General features: G+C 40.4%; 1 protein-coding gene across 2 annotated transcripts in view; it reads left to right on the plus strand.

Annotated features, from left to right (window-relative positions):
• Window positions 1-17485, plus strand: part of LOC149001778 (L-arabinokinase-like) — a 105534-nt gene that overhangs the window by 49919 nt on the left and 38130 nt on the right. For both annotated transcript variants that reach the window (XM_089138914.1, XM_089138915.1), the window contains 2 exons: window positions 8824-8907; window positions 9938-10063. In XM_089138914.1, the coding sequence (XP_088995040.1) occupies window positions 8824-8907; window positions 9938-10063 (210 nt within the window). The remainder of the gene's footprint in view (window positions 1-8823; window positions 8908-9937; window positions 10064-17485) is intronic.

Genomic DNA, 17485 nt, shown 5'->3' on the forward strand with positions numbered 1-17485 from the left:
GAAGATGTATTATGTATATATAGATGTATCACCTAGATTTGTACTTCTGAAACTCACGGGAAAGTGTGCAGGTTTAAAGAGCCTTCTATTGTCTAAAACAAATTCATAAGGCTATAAATCATAGAAGAAATTTCGGTCAACATTGTCGAAATTTCAACCGAAATGCCTGCATTTTTGAAAAATGAACGAAATTTCAATTATTTCGGAAAAGTTACAGGTTTCAACCAAAATGGTACGAAATTTCAGTCGAAACAACACAAAATTTCATATAGGGCCGAAAACGATACACCTCTAGTTATAAAACTCATGTGTTTCGAGTGGAATACGCAGGTTCTGCCAATTTCAACCAAATTCACAAGGCTAAGTTTCGACCCTAAACCACTTTTTTTTTCATCTCTCTTGCATTTAAACCCTCTTTTCACCTCATTTTAGCAACTCCTTTGCATTCCTCTACAATCTTGCTCCTCCATTGTTGAGTTTTTGAGAATTAAAGAAGGTGAGTTAACAAACTTCTCTATTTTTTATTTTTGTTTTGTTTATGGCTCAAATCAACTTAGATTGCTTTCAAATTAATGCATGTCTAGTCTAGAGTGTTGATCTATGAATTTTTGGTTCTTCCTAGTATTTTTTTTTAAATTTTCTATTATTAAAAATTGTTTTGTAAATTATATATATTGCTATAAATGTATATGTATACTTATATAGTAGATGTATGAGCTTCAAATTAATGTATGTGAGAGTTGAGGCACCATATTGCTATGATGGTGTTGAATCAAAGTTTTTTCTGTCAATTACATATTTTTACTATATTTAATAATTTTTTAAATAATTTTAATTTTTTTAAATATTAAAAAAAAAGCTAATTAATTTTTGCTTTGAATTTAAAAATAGGAGAGTATTAGTGGAAGCATGTACGCAATTTTTGGAGTATGTTGTGGAGCTTTTTAAGATAATTAATGTGTATTTTATATATGTTGAAATTATTTAGATATTAAAAAAAACTTATTTATATTTAAGAATAAGAGGTTATTATTAGAAATATGTATGAATTTTTGGAGCATATTGTGGAGCTTTTCAAGGTACTTAGTGTGTATTTCTTATATTAGACACTCTCTTTCAAAGATGTTAGACATAGCTTGGCGACACGGGAGGCCTTTGACAGTTGATAGGAAGAAGGGTGAGTGTAATTACTGTAAGAGACAAATAGGAGGAGGTGGGGCCATTAGACTCAAGGTGCATCTAGCTGGGGGAAATAGGGATGTAGTAGGATGCCAAAAGGTGCCCTCAAAGGTTAAGAGGCAATGACCTTATGCTTGGCTGGGGAAAGCAAAAGAGGAAAGAGAAGAGAATGCATAGGGAGGATTTCAAGGATGCATGCCTAAATGACCTTCCATAGCCAGAGAAGCCAAGAAAGTATGGATGTGACCTTCACCCAGAGTCGGAACAAATCAGGAGGGCGATGATGATAAGTAGGGGGCAGCAAGGGTTGACGACATGAGGAGGCAACAAAGGACTATAGGTTGTCGGTCCTCTAGAGAGCCAGTAGGTATAGGAGGCACAAACAGCTCCCAAGTCCATCAGTTGTCAGTCCTCCAGAGAGCCAGGAGGTCTGGGAGGCACAGGCAGCTCCCAAGTTCCTATTAGGATGAGTTAGAGTGTGAGGTAGGAAATTCTTATCTCACTAGCTCCAACAAGGGGTCGAGCTTCCTTAGCGCATGCTACAGTCCAGATCTTGAGATTCTTCGCAATGATTTGGCCCTATTTAGGAGGCTTGAGCAAAAGCAGAGAAAGTTGAAGCACTTATGGGGGTGTGAAGGAGAAAGTGGGGATAGCTTTCTCCAAATGGGCTGTGTACCATAGTATTCCAGCACATACAACCCAAGGTCCCTACTATAGGGATATGATTGAGGAGATAGGAAGGGCTGAGAGTGGTGTACAGGGGCCCACTCCATATAAAATATATAATGTCTATTTTTCTAAGTATAAAGAGGACTTAAATGAGTATATTAATGGATTAAAGCCCATATGGGTTTATTACGGAGTGACTGTGATTGCTGATGGTTGGACTGGTCCCATTAGACAGTCCATCATCAATTCCATGTTGAATTGTGACGGGAGGACAGTGTTCCTCAAGTCAGTAGATGCATCTGGTGAGAAGAAGGATGCACAATATAGTTATAAATTATTAAAGAAAGTGCTGAAGGAAGGTGGAGTGGAGAATGTGATCCAACTAGTGACTGATAATGGCTCCAATTGCAAGAAAGCTGGTTGAAGGTGCAAGGGAACCCTGGGTATCAAAACATGCCTATATTTCTAGTACTAATTTTCATTTTTAAATACATATATTTACGTTACATGTACACTTTATAACTTTGTATTGATGACTTGATGGACAGATATAGGCTCTTTTGGACTCCATGTGCTACTTACTACATTGACTTAATGCTAAAGAACATCGGAAAGGTTAAGCTTGTGAAGAAGACCGTGGAGCAAGCCCGACAAGTTAGCACCTTTATTTATTACCACACATATGCATTAAAGATGATGAGGGACAAGTGTCAGGGTGATTTAGTGAGGCAAAGCATAATTAATTTGCTACCATTTGGATAACACTGTAGAGCTTTAAGAGGAGGAAGACTGGCCTTAGGAGCATGTTTACATCAGAGCAGTGGTTTAATTAGGAGGGTTCTTCATTTGTAGGAGGAAGGAGAGCACGGTTGATCATACTCGATAACATTTTATGGGATAATGTGAGGATAGTGGTGAAGATGCTTGAGCTTGTGGTGCATGTGTTGAAGATGGTAGGTGAGCAGAGAAGATCTACTCTACCACACATATGGGCTGAAGAAGATAGGATGAAGCAGCAAGTTGCTCAGGTCTACCCACATGGCAACAAAAAAATCCTCGACATCATCCAAGTTAGATGGAGTCTATATTGCAGCATCTATTGCATAAGGCTGGTGAGTTGTTATGTTTAGGGATCAATTTAATTTTCACTATGTTATCACACTATTCAGTATTGACTATTCCCTCTTATTTTTGCTTTTTCTTACACCATATACTATTTAATCCCAAGTACAATTACAAAGAGAAAATTTTAGGATAAGGCAAGATTTGATGGATGACATCCAAACTACAGTGGAGAGGTTGGAATCGGATCCATCTAAACAAACAATCATCCTTATGGAGGTGAGATAGTGATTTGATATTCACAATTCATAGGTTAATACTAAGTTCTTAAGTATTAACCTAGTTATTGTTTTTTTTTTTCCTTTATATATTAGATAAATGCATTTAGGGATGCCACTGGGAGCTTCGGTCATTCTATGATGGTATCGGGAAGAGAATCCGCCCTTGGGGGTAAGTTAATTCATTATATATTTAATTATTATATTTTACCTTTGACTTAGTTATTTAAGTATCGAAATGACTTAAAGTATATGTTTGTTGCAGCTGAATGGTGGTTGCAATTTGGACGTGATTCACCCCACTTGAGTAAGATTGCAAGTAAAGTGCTCTCCCAGACGTATTCTACCACTGATTGTGAGTGAAATTGGAACACCTTCAACCTCATCCACTCAAAGAGGTGCAACTGATTGGGTGTGAAGTGTCTAGAGGACCTTCTCTACTTACACTATAATATGAGACTAAGAGAGGATCATATTAGACAGGGGATGGACATAGAGAGTAACCATATCGAGTTTACCGACATAATGACATATTTGAGATGGATGATGATGATCCTAGTAGTTGACTATATTAGGGACAATGGAGAGCCCTTACTGGATGAGGAGGTTGTCCCAATAGACAGATTGCACAGGAGATGGGGGCTGATGTGGAGGACTTCATGGCCCAGGAAGGGTGCACATGCAGCACCCACCTGTCCTTTTGTGCCACACCCTAGCACATCCACCCAGAGTGAGGATTTGATTGTTTGGTCCGACATTAAGGATGATGTGACTCAGGCCCCTAGGGATGACGACGATAGTGATGATGATGATGATGATGATGGAGGGGATGAGGAGGTGTTGGACCTTGTGATCAGGATTCAGCTGATCATAGGGACAGACCACCAGCACCAGCAATACATGAGAGTTAGAGAGGGGGAGGACGACCACTGAGATTCACACGCGAAAGTCAATTCATCCACGCAACACAAGATTCAGACTATACTGGAGCTGCATCTCAAAGCAAAAATGTTTCCTCGACATATTCGAGGAAGGGGACGGGGAGACAACACGGATATAGCACAGAGGACATGCCATCATATGGGTTTTACCGTCCGGCTGATGCAGAGAGCTTGGTGGGATTTATGAGATCGATGAGCATAGAAGATTCCAGAGACTCCACCTCCAAAGGATTTAGATGGCATAGGCCTGTAGAGTCCTCATATGATACTTTTGTGGATAGCATCAATTCTACAAGATTGACTTATGGAGCTTATGGTTGGACCTTATGGTGTCCCTCCTGGCTATCAGAATAAGGGTTAGCCACCAGTGGAGCCTTTTGGTTATAAAGCTTATGGAGCTTATGGTGTCCATACCACTCATTTATCGAGTCAGGCCACTGGAACCTTATTGTCAGTAAGAACCTTATAGTGTCCTTGTCCTTGTTGACAACCAGGGTGTTCCTTCATTTATTGTGCAGATCTTTCACTCTACACCACAACCACCACTAGCCTTTCCATAAGCAGTTGAGCTAGTTCCTTATTTGGAGATTCACAACTTCCCACCATTAGGACATCTTAGCCATGTGGATGAGGCCACATATAGAGTTGCAGTTGCCAACTATGTTGACAACTATATGGGGCAAACATCATGGGACTTGTATTGTCATTTGTATGGGGTGCAAAGAGAAGAGGGAGACATGGAATAGAGTAGATTTGAAATTGTTAGTATTCTCACTTCTTCTTATATATACTATATACTTGAATGTTACATTTGCAATGGTTTTTTTGGTAAACTACTAGTTCCATAGTGTTTATTATGCTTGAAATAGGTAGTTCTAGATCATTTTTTTTTGGTAAACTACTACTTCCAGATCATTTTGAGTCCATATAAATCTCAAAACTTTAGTAAAAAAATCACAAGTTTGGAAATTTTGGTCAAAACTTGGAAATTTCGGCCTTTTCCAGGGTCGAAATTCCTAGTTCGACTGGAATTTTTTCCTTGCTATACATAGAGCAATGCTAAGAACACCTTGTTCATCAATAGGGAGGATTCCCGTGTGATTGTGTTGCTAGTGTATGTGGATGACATTGTTATCACGGGAAGCAGTGATAAACAGATTTTGGCCAAAAATTCCTAAGAACTTAGTTTGAGATCCAGGATATCGGGAAACTCAGGTACTTTCTAGGCATGGAATTGGCATATTTGCCTAATGGTATCTCACTCTAAGAAAATTACTCTTGACTTGTTGATTGAGACTGGAGTGTTGTGGTGCAAGCCAACTGAGACTCCCATCAAGCCCAATCTACATTTGAAGTCGAAGGAAGGAGAACTAGTAGACAAAATTGGCTTTCAGAAGTTGGTAGGGAATTAATTTAGGTGTTTCATGCCTGGCCTGACATTACATTTGAAGTCAGTCTTTTAAGCTAGTATATGCTTGTTCCCTACTCACACCTGGATGCTGTCTACCGAATCTTAAGGTGTTTAAAGGCTACTCTAGGAAATGGGATTATAACTTCTCATGGACACTTGAAGATCAAGGCATTCATAGATGTGGATTGGGTATGGTGTCCTGAATCCTGATGATAAAAAGTCTACTTTGGGTACTGTACTTATGTGGGAGGCAACTTAGTAACCTAGAGGAGTAAAAAGTAGGCAGTGGTTGCTAGGTTCAGTGCAAAGGAGAATTTAGAGCAAAGGCTCAAGGTATTTGTAAAGTGTTATGGCTGAAGGGACTGCTTTAAGAACTTGGACAATATTTTGAGACACCTATACGGCTGTACTTGGACAGTAAGTTAGCAATCAGCATAGACCACAATTCAGTACAGCATGACAAGACCAAGCACGTGGAGATTAACAGGCACTATGTTTAAGGAAAAGATCGAGTTAATGCTGATCTCCTTTGTCACCTCTAACAATCAAAGGGCTGACATACTTCCAAAGAGCTTGAGGACCAAATTTTTTAATCAAGTTGGGCATGATCAATATCTTTGCACCAATTTGAGGGGGAGTATTGCAATACAGTAATATTATCTAGAAGGTTAGGAATTTCTGTTAGTGTATCTTATTGTAATAACTCAACGTTGGGAATATTTGTTTTCTTCTTTCCATATTACTAATATATATGAAGGCATGCTATGTCACTCAGACATCAGTCAGGATTTCTCGAACCATTCCAGAAAGGTTCCCAGATTTAGCAAAGTCTGTGGAAGGCCAAATGCACATGGAACTGGCTTTTCCCATCATAAGTTGATCACTCTGTCAATAAATGATAGAATGTCATTAACCCGTACTCCTAGCTATGGCGTATTACTATTATACCTATCTTTTTTCTCAGAAACCTCAATTATACATGTCAGTTTGGTCTCAAGTAAGGGATTGCAGTTTTCTTACTCTTTGATGACTGTTAATGCTTTAGTACATGCTGCCAACATGTGTTGAACGATACAAGCCTCTGGTTGCTATTTTCTGTCATTAGTGTCTGGTGTCAGCTAGGGTATTGATTCTCCAACACCTTTACAACACTATATCGTGGGTTTTAAAGTCAGTAATTGATAATCCTAACTTTCCAATGGCTACAAGTGATGGGGTGGATTGATTTAGCCTGCAGTTGAAGAGTACCATTAATTTATATTTAGCTATGAATTGTATCAGTTGCTAGGTTATGCATTCCGACAATGGGATTAAGGTGATTTTTATGAATATTTATCATACAATGAGTAGAAAATGTGTTGATGTAAAGTTTCAACAGTGTTTCTAAATCTGGAACTAGTTGTCATTATGTAATCTCACTCTAAGGTTCGAAATCTCGGTTTAACCAGCCTCAAAATTGAAATATGGTTGAAACCTGGAAATTTTCCCTGGTAGTTTCGACAGCAAGTTCTGGGGCTTGTTAGGTGTAATTTTGGTCTGATTTCTTACATACTACCTATTTAAAGCATAAAGAATGCACAATGGTGTAGGTATTTTGCTATAAAAACCAATGAAAAGTTATCACTCAGTACTATAGTATACCTTAGAGGCTCCGAGAAATACAAATTTCGTAAAATTGAACAAATTGTATTGCATTTACTAAATGTTTGATACAAAATTACATATACAAAAATATACAATAACCAAAAATTCAATTCATTACTATCACTACGTAGGTCGAGTGATGGTGTCTTAGGCTCTTTTTGGTATCAATTCTCATTCTCTATTATGCCTATTTAAAATAAATAAGTACAAGAATTCATTATTGGTCAAGAATGAAAAATGGTTTGGTGAATTTTATTGAAAATAAATTATAAAAAACGAAAAATAAGTTTGGTGTCAAAATAAAAAATTGTTAGAAAATGATAGTCAGCAAGTGAGAAAAGATGGAAAAAGTATGGTTTTTATAAAAGAATGTGTATTGACTATTTTACCCTCATCTTAACTATAAAATTTTAAGTAAACCTGCACATAAATGAAGAGAATGAAATTCTCACCATAATCCATAATAGACATGTTGTCTATTATGGATTTTGGAGGTTTTTCTATTATTTTAAATAAAAATAAAAATGATAATAGATGCCAAACAATCTAAAATAATGAAAAATTCTCATAATTGAGAATGATAATTGATACCGAAAAGAGCCTAATGCACACATTAAATTACTCCCATACGTGATGAATATATATGTATTTTTTTTTAAAATACATAATTTAGAAACTAGTTTTTAAAATCAGAAAATAAAATTGAATTTAATAAAAGAATAATTCTAACAACACACATACATAAATCATAGTCCTAGACTAAACATATGTTAATTTAAAAGCCAAAAGAGCACCATTTGAGTCATCAACAACTGAAACAATAAAAAAATGTGTAGTTTAGAACAAACCTCGGAAAAATTTGAGAAAATCCCCAAAGGAGGAGCAAAGTGTGTGATAGAAGGCAAAGGAGTGACTAAAATTGGGTGAAAAATGGGTTGAAATACCAAAAATCTCAGAAAAATGGGCTCACGAGGTTGAAACAATGCTGGCAGTACCACTTGAGTTCTGCAAGTGTGAGATAGCATAATAAAAGGCTGTGGGTGGGCCGTCTGGGCGGAAACTTGGTAAAAAAAAATTCTACCTATGAGTTTTATGTAGGTTTTCGAAAAAACCAAGATGCAGACCAATTTTTTGCATATTTTGACTGAAATTTGTACACTGCTATCGCGTCAATATCTTTGAATCCATCCATTGGATAATTAAACCAACATTTAGAGTTTGAGGTACGAGTTAACTGCACCTGATAGGATTTTGAGGTTGATCCGTATCAGATGTCGAAATGTTCTTTTTGTGGACTATCTTGCTGGTTTGAGCCATATGATCTTTTTCTTATTTTTTGGTCGCCGGGGGGGGGGGTGGGGGTTGGATTTTGAATCTAATATGATGTTACATTGAATCGATTCGTTGGTTCTGCTCAAAGTAGATGATGTCTTGTTATATCTGAGGTTCCATAATGCATTGATAAATTGAAGGGGTTAGCTAAATTAGTTTCTTTGTGAAACATACATTTAATTTTGAAAAAGGAGTGCATAGTCTCATAGGGTTTGTTATTGGTGTTCTTTTCTTTTTTTTTTTTTTTTTTCTTGAGCTTTTGTTTCTTGCAGTTATTATTTAGTAGTAAAAATGTTCTATCTTGCAGGAAGAAATATTTGTAGCAAGAGCACCTGGGAGGTTGGATGTAATGGGAGGTATTGCGGATTACTCAGGGAGCCTTGTATTACAGGTAAATTCTCCCGCCCTCCCCTCTTTTTCTGGTTGCTTTTGTAGCTTGTGTCTATAAAGGAAACATTCTCCAGATGAGCTATCTTTCCCAAAACTCAGATGTCTCACATCTACACCTAAATAAAGGAGCCCAAGATTTGTGTGGAGAACAGATTTTGGTTGTCTTGTCTTTTCTGCATCTTGAAACTTCAAAAGAAGGTCTTCCTTTTATTCATTGTATATCTTTTCTTTTCACAATTTGAGCTCTTTTTTTGGGTTTCATTGTAGCAAATTTCATGGGTTTTGTTAATGCCTAATTATACTCAGTTGTGATGCTGGTAGTCATACTTGTAGGTGACCTCTTATATATTAGCAGCAATTCCAGATACATCAGGAGGGCAAATCCTGTAAATGTATTTTTACAGTGTGATTGAGAAGAGCTTGGCATTTCAAACATTCTTATTTTGTTATTTCTCTCCTGTGTTTTATAATTTTATCTAAAACTTTAGATTGTCTATATAAATTTCACTATCTCAAGAAGAATTTTCATGTTTCTTTCCCATTACCTGAACCATTTTAAATTTTTTCTAAACCCCTGTTTTATGGTCCACACTGCAAAGTGGTTTTGAATTGGCATCCTTTCACCAATCATCAGTGGGAGTGTAGGCATTTTCTAACCGAGACCTCTATACGTGTAATTGTTTTAATAGTCCTTGTTTTATCAATTGCTGTGAACTGTTTGTTGCATTAGAAGTCTATGATTTTAAGTCAATTTAGTCATCCTTAGCAACTTGAGCCTCCACTTCTCTTATACCTTTGTGAGTGTTTATACCATGTTCCTTATAGGTTAAGTTGTTTCCTTTTGTGATTTTTTTTCGGGGGCCTCGAGGCACAGGGGTCATGGGGCTCTTATATCCAACTTATAATCTTCTGAGCCGCAAACCCTGGATTTAATTCTTCCTTAAAATTTCATTCCATTGTAATACACAAGATAGATAAATCATATACAGAAAACAGTTATGGTATTGAGAAGGTGCCTTTTTCTCTCTCAGATGCCTATTACAGAAGCCTGCCATGTTGCTGTTCAGATGATTCATCCAAGTAAGCAAAAACTATGGAAACATGTACAAGCTCGGCAGCTTGCAAAAGGGCAAGAGTCAGCTCCTTGGCTACAAATTGTAATTTACTACTGCTATGAGTAATGCTGTTTATTTTTCTATCCGTCAGTTTCTTGAAGACAGTTTTCTCTTAGTTATTATTTCTATTTAAACTCATTATATTGTTTTATAATTTATCTTACCACGAACTTGCATATATATATATATATATATATATATATATAGATAGATAGATAGATAGATTAGATAGATAGATAGACAGGAAACATTATTTATTGGTGAGATTTCTAATATTAGCCAATGTCAACCCTAACATGGTTAAAGAAACACTTTGTACAACAATTGTTAAATAGAATATGGAGTAGTAGAAAGCAAGGAAGTAAGTACTCCCATGAATATTGATGTAGAAGAAAGAATGGAGAAGGAGAAATTATGACTAAGCTTCCACCTAGCCTCAGTTAGAATCCTATTAGCCATTAATGGTATTTAACCACGTGACCCTGTTTCATAGCAGGTCTGTGTCTCACGGACTAAAGAATAGGCTTAAGCCATAACCTATTAATCAAATTCTTGTACAAGGCTGTATCCATGTGTTGAGAATTGCAGCAGGTCCTGCAATTCTCAACAATATTAATAGAAGTGAAAATAACCAAACCACAGGGTAGCCTCAGTGACCTCCTCTCCTACAGTATCCCATAAATGCTTATAGGACTTAGCCTCAAACCCAAGAGGACCAGGAGCGTTCAAGTCTTTTATTTATCCCAAACACCACACATTAACCTTCTTCAAAATGGATGCTATGAACTAGTTTTGTTAAATTTCCTCATAAAAGCCTCCTTGTAGAGGAATATTTGGTGGAGATCTCTCCCATCCTTTGCAGCTAAACCAAAGAGCTGGAGAAGAAAGATAATGCCTACTTTTTGACTTCCCTTAGCCCCGAGAAGCAACTACTTGATGAGTTTACCGCGGTTTGGCTTGTGAAATATCCTATTCCCGGTCCCAGGTTGGCCATGTTTGGTATCTATGCACTAACTTGATGGGGAGTGTTAAATACCATAGGCTTGGAATGTCATCACTTTAGCTTTTGGGTTTATTAATGCTCTTGTTTACCTTTTTACTCTTGTACTGTAAATAGCATTATAAATAAAGAGGACCTCGATCATTATTGACAAGTCCAATCGTTCCCTTGATTCTGATTCTGAAGTGTTAGGAATGTAAAAACACGGAATCAAGAGAAATAGAAAACAAAATTAGAGTATTCCCTGAGCAGAAATGAAGGAGAGGGAGCATCAGGAACCTCACCTTATTCCTACAGCAATTGCTATAGGAATCATAGTAGTGAGTCATACAAGCCATATATGGTCAGTAGCACGTACTTTTGAGTACTAGTCACAGAAATGCTCTAGCAGCGCCTTTAGGACCTCAATAGTAGATCCGTCATATGTACGAGGACAAACAAAGAACCCAATACAGATCTTTTGTACTCCAAAGGGGTGCATCTAGGCTTTTTTTCATTTCCAACCTTGGCCTCTTCCATAAATTCACCTAACCAGCTGAAAGCTAGAGGAAAAGCTAATGAATCTAGGGAGAAAGAAGGTTCCATGGCTGCCTTTCAAGTCTTGTCACCTAGCAAATAACTATGCATCTCATCTAAGGATGGAAGAGGATGCCTATCTAGATTTTTATGCCTAGAGGCTCACACTTTGGGTTCAGTGCTACTGCTCCAAGAAGAATGAGAATTCCCTCAAGAGCATATTAAAATTCGCTTCATCAACTAGGCTGGAGATTTGAAAGTCTATAATGATCATACTCCTCCCGAAGACCAATGTTAGTATCATAAAACTTAGAAATAGACCTGGCTCCATTGTTACCATCTATTGGAGAAGCTGATACACCTTAGCTGAATCCACGACGTGGTCAATAGTTCTGATGTCCTTGGTAGTCTTTTTCCTCATAAATCTCCTTCCAACTACAGGATAGAGAAGATAAGCCAAGTCATACTTATGGAATGCTCTAATTCTTACTATCTACTGGAGAGGCTGATACACCTTAGCTGAATCCACAACATGGTCAATGGTTCTGATGTCCTTGGTAGTTTCTTTTCTCATAAATCTCCCTCCAATCACAAGTCTCATAGAGAAAAGAAGCCAAGTCTTATGCAATGCTCTATCTTCCATTCAAAATAAGTTGGGTCATATGTAGAGGGGGTTTGACATGCCTGTGATGTATCCTAGTTTCTCCCTACAACAAAAGTCAAGATTTTGGAGCATCCAATTTAAATAGTTGGTTTCATCCAACTTCACATGGGAGACATGAACATTGTGGTTGTCAGAAAGGACTTGAGGAGGGGAAGGAGTAGTCTTGAAACAATACGCAAGTTCAAGTGTGGAGAATGGTCTATACCTAGATATCCTAAAAGGAAGCCTTTCAAAAACTGGTAACCACAGACCAGAAAAAAAACATGGCAAACATCTCAAGGAAGGCACAGTTTCAAGTTTCAACAAATACTTCAAATCATGGACTCATTACACAATTAAAAGAAGCTCAAGCGACATGAAAAACCAACTAAATTGACAGTTCAAAGCATCATACTAACATTTTTCAGGTAAAACTGAGCCCTGCAATGACTTGGAAGCATAAGAAAAAGGAGTAGTCGACCTTCAACTCTTAGACAACAAAATCAATACCATAGGGGAATCAAAGGACACCTAGAACTTAAGCCAGTTTGATAATCAAGGAAGCTTATATTTACCTCATTTAGTTCTCTACATGGTAAAGGTTACCTAAAAATCACAAGAAAATCCAAACTCTAGATGGTCCATGGTCCATCCAAATGTGTATGTTTGTTCTAAACTGAATGTTGTCGCTGGCGACCTGTAAATCATCTCTTCCAAATTGCCGGTGCCCCCCTCTTCCGTCCCTCCCCCTCCTGAACTCCCTTGCCCCCCCCCCCCCCAAAAAAAAAGAAATCCTAGAACTCCCTATTCTCCACCCAGCACCACACTGATAATCTAAACCTCTCCTTCATTCCCCCCTCTTCTACCAACCATACCGCCATCGCCCACTGCCCTTCGGCTTCCACCACCCTTGGGATTGACCGATGGAAATTTGCAATCATCGGTCAATTCCTTGGGCCTATCCCTCCCCTTAACATAACCAAATCCTCTCTCGCAAAACAATGGATTGCTTCAGGAATCATGGACACCTTCCTTCTGGACTCTGGAATCTACTTGTTCAACTTCTCGTCTTCTGCTTGTCAATCTCGAGCTCTGGAAGGCTCCCCCTGGTCTGTGGGGAAGTCTCGTATCTTCATTAAGCCCTGGTCTCCGTCATCTCCCCTCCGCAGGGTCGACTTCAAAACTCTTCCCCTGTGGATCAACCTCCCTGGACTCCCTTTTGAGTTCTGGAATTGTTACTGCCTTAGCCGCATTGGTTCTGCCCTTGGCAAGCCCCTTCGCACGGACTCTCAGACCATCAAGATGGAAAGGATATCTTATGCTCGCCTGCGTATTGATTTCCTTGCTTCTAAGCCCCTCCCTACAACTGTCTCCATCACGGACAATAATGGCCTGAGTTACGATCAGCTTATCGCATATGACTAGATCCCATCTCGCTGCAGCCTATGTTCTTCATTTGGCCATGAAGATTCATCCTGCTCCTCGTTTGTTCAAGCTCCTACAAATACTGGACCTCAGATTCAAAATGAGGTCTCTGGATCTCATTGTGTAGCTCCTCCAATTATCGCTCCATCCGACGACGAGATTATCACTCTGGATTTTGCCCTCCGCAAAAAATCATTGACTCTCTACCGAAGATCTCAGTTCCGGTGGGTCTGCCTGATGCTGCCATCACCGCTTTGGCTGTGAATAGCTCTGAAACTTCAATTAAACCTTCTGCAATCACCTACCGGAGAAACAGAAGGAAACCGTTGCTTCCAACACTGGCGACCAACCTTATCTCTCACTCTGTGAAAGCTGCCTCGAAAGCTGACATCACCTGCAACCCTGACACCGATGCAATACGTTTTGCCTCTCAAAAAGCTGGCCCTGCTATCATCGACAAACTGGAAACCACTTCCTGCGAGATCGCTAATTCCATCGAATTGGATGAATCCTTTGCTGCTGCCCTACAGACGAAAATGGTAAGTCCTGATTCAGTGATCGAAACTTGCACCTCTCTAGTTTCCTTCTCCCTTGCGATGGTGTCTGGATCCCCGCCATGCCTCGATCTCTCCCCTGTAGGCCCCAACGTCTCCGTCCCTCCTCTATCCCAAAAGCCATCCAAAAAAACATATTTATCCTTTCCCCATCACTTGGCCACTAAATACTCTTCATCCAATATCCGTCGCAAGCCCAAGCCCACCGCTAGCAACCCATCTACCTCAATGTCAACCACTTCCTCCAATATCCATTGCAAGCCCAAGCCCACCGCCATCTCCCTCAACATCTCCCAAGCCCATATCTCTTGGTTCTAAAGACTCATCCATCGTTGGGCCTCCTTCTTGTGGGCTTTCTAAGCCTAAAAAACATCTCCCTCCTATCCCTAAAGCCCAAGCCATTCCCTATGGCCCTTCAAACCTTTTCTTGTCCAGCAGCGGACCCCCCTCTTTGCCTTCATCCATCTCCAACCCCCAGCTTGTTCCCCATATCCTTTTAACATCCACCCCCGCCACTATCACTGAACCCAGCCTCCCCCCGGTTTCTCCCTCAACCAATTTCCCTCCCACCACTTCCAACAACCTTATAACCCTTAATTATGGTTCTCCCTCTAACCATATCGGCCTCTCCACCCCCTTAAGCACCACCACCTTACATAAGCCTCTGTCCCCATCTTCCAACTCTTCCATTGACCCTAATATCTTTGAAATCCCTTCGCCACTTAACTCCCCCCTGTGTGAGCACCCTCTCCCCATCCCCAGTAGCGAATATGATGTCCTCTCCCCCATTATTTCTTATGTCTGATTTCTTTATTTGGAATGTCAGGGGCCTAAATTCCCTTGAAAAACAAGCAGATGTCAGGAACATTATACAAACTGCTAAGGTTTCTCTTTGTGCCCTTCTTGAAACTCATGTCCAATTAGATAATGCCCATTGGATTGCTAGGTCTATTGCTCCCTCTTGGTCTTTCATCTCTAACTCCTCCTCATCTTCCACTAGTCGTATTTGGATTCTTTGGGACCCCTCGAGATTCCAAATCTCCACCCTCTCAACCTCTCCCCAATTCTTGCATCTTAGCATCTTGGATAATCTCTCCCGTTCCTTTTTCCTCACTATAGTCTATGCCCATAATCTCTCTGTTGATCGTCTACCCCTTTGGGATGATATACAAGACATCTCTTCTTCTGTCTCTGACCTCCCCTGGGGCATTGGGGGTGACTTCAACATCGTTAGATATTCCCTCGAAAGGGTTGGTGGCTCGTCCCCGGATCCTGTTGCAATGAATGCCTTCAATTCTTGCTTTGATGACTCGAGCTTAGCGGACCTCCACTGGTTGGGCCATCCTCTCACTTGGCATAATCGGCGATTTGGTGCTGCCAGGATTGCATCCAAGATAGACCGCTTCCTAGCGAATCCTTCTTGGTTCTCTTCCTTTCCCTTGTCCCATGCCTCCTTCTCTAATTCTAGTCTTTCTGATCACTCTCCCTGCTTGGTCAAACTCTCGCCCCCTTCCTCCTTTGGTCCTAAGCCGTTCAAATTCTTTGATATGTGGTCTTCCGACCCATTTTTCCGCCCTACAGTTCATGAAGCTTGGGCCAAGCCGGTCCAATGTCATTCCCTCCCCCTTGTAGCTTTTGCTCGTAAGCTTCACAACACTAAAGAAGCCCTCCATTCTTAGAACTCCTCTTCTTTCGACAATATCAATTCTAGAATCTCCACTTGCTGTTCAAAGCTCCAGATCACTCAATCCCTTCTCCAAGATGACCCTTTCAACCCCTCCCTTGCTGAGAATGAGCAATCTCTCTCCTCTGAAGAGAGTTTCCTCCGCAAGAAAGCTAGAATCAAATGGCTTGATCTCGGGGACTCCAACTCTGCCTTCTTCCACCGTTCCCTCAAAGCCCGTAACAACTTCAATTCCATCCCTTCCCTCATCACTATGAATGGCACCCACATTTCGGACCCCGCTAGCATCAAAGCTGAGATCGTCTCCTTTTTCTCCTCCTTTCTCTCTCCTCCCTCTCTTCTGCCCCATTCCCCCCTTCCCCCCAACCTCATCAACAAAGTCTTAGACCCTTCCTCTGTCCCCTCTCTCTGTGCTATCCCCTCCAAGGAAAAAAATCCTTCTTGCTGTTCGTTCCCACAAGACGAATAAAGCCCCCGCCCTTGATGGCTTTAGTATGGGCTTCTTCCTTGCTGCTTGGGATTTCATTAAGAATGATCTTGTCCTTGCCATCCGTAGCTTCTTCTTTAACCCCTCCCAAATCTTCTCCATCAACCAAACTTTCCTCTGTCTCATTCCCAAAAAACCAGGAGCTTCCTCCCTCTCCGATTTCCGTCCCATCTCCCTTTGCAATCTCATCTATAAATTTATCTCTAAAATCCTTGCGAATAGGCTCAAAAGGGTCATTCCTTCCCTCGTGAGTCCTAATCAATCTGCCTTCATCTCGGCCGCCAGTATTGCGGACAACATTCTCCTTTGTGAGGAGATTGTTAGGGGCTCTGAGAGATCTTCCCATTCCCCCGCTGCCCTTCTTAAAGTTGATCTCCATAATGCTTTTGACTCCATTCGATGGGACTTCATTAGTGATGTTCTCCATTCCATGGGCTTCCCTCCCATTTTCATCCGCTGGATTGAAGCTTGCATTTCCACCCCTCGATTCTCCGTCTTGGCCAATGGTTCCCCGGCCAGATTCTTTCCCTCCCGTGTTGGCATCCGCCAAGGCTGTCCCCTTTTGCCCTTCCTCTTCTCTCTCGCTCTAGAGGTCCTCTCCCACATCCTACAATCCAAAGCCGGCCATCTACTCATTTCCCCCATCCCTAAGTGTCGGTCCCTAAACCTCACTCATCTTGCTTTTGCAGATGACCTCATGATTTTCTCTAAAGCAGACCACCTTTCTATCTCCTCCATCCTCTCAGCCCTTTCGCTCTTCGATTCCCTTTCTGGCCTCAGGGTCAATCTAGGCAAATCCACCATTTTCCTTTCCGGTATCTCTGATCAACTTTGGAACTCTCTCCTCCAGCTCTTAGGCTTCTCGCCGGGTTCCTTCCCTGTGGTCTATCTTGGTCTCCTTCTAATTCCAGGTAGGCTCACCCGCCACCACTGCCTTCCTATGCTTGACAACATCCGCAAAAAATTGCATCTTTGGAGAGGAAAACTTTTATCCTTTGCTGGCCGAGAGACCCTCATCCGCTCTGTGCTCCAGTCTACGTATCTATACTGGTGCGGTATATTCTCCTTCCCCAAAGCCACCATCCATGCAATGGAATCCTTATTTTGTGCCTTCCTTTGGAAAGGGCAGGAAGTCTCTAGATTCATTCGTTCTGT

Source organism: Hakea prostrata, chromosome 10, assembly GCF_041222555.1.
Source record: "Hakea prostrata isolate BN-2017 chromosome 10, UWA_Hpros_2, whole genome shotgun sequence".
NCBI classification, from domain to species: Eukaryota; Viridiplantae; Streptophyta; class Magnoliopsida; order Proteales; family Proteaceae; genus Hakea; species Hakea prostrata.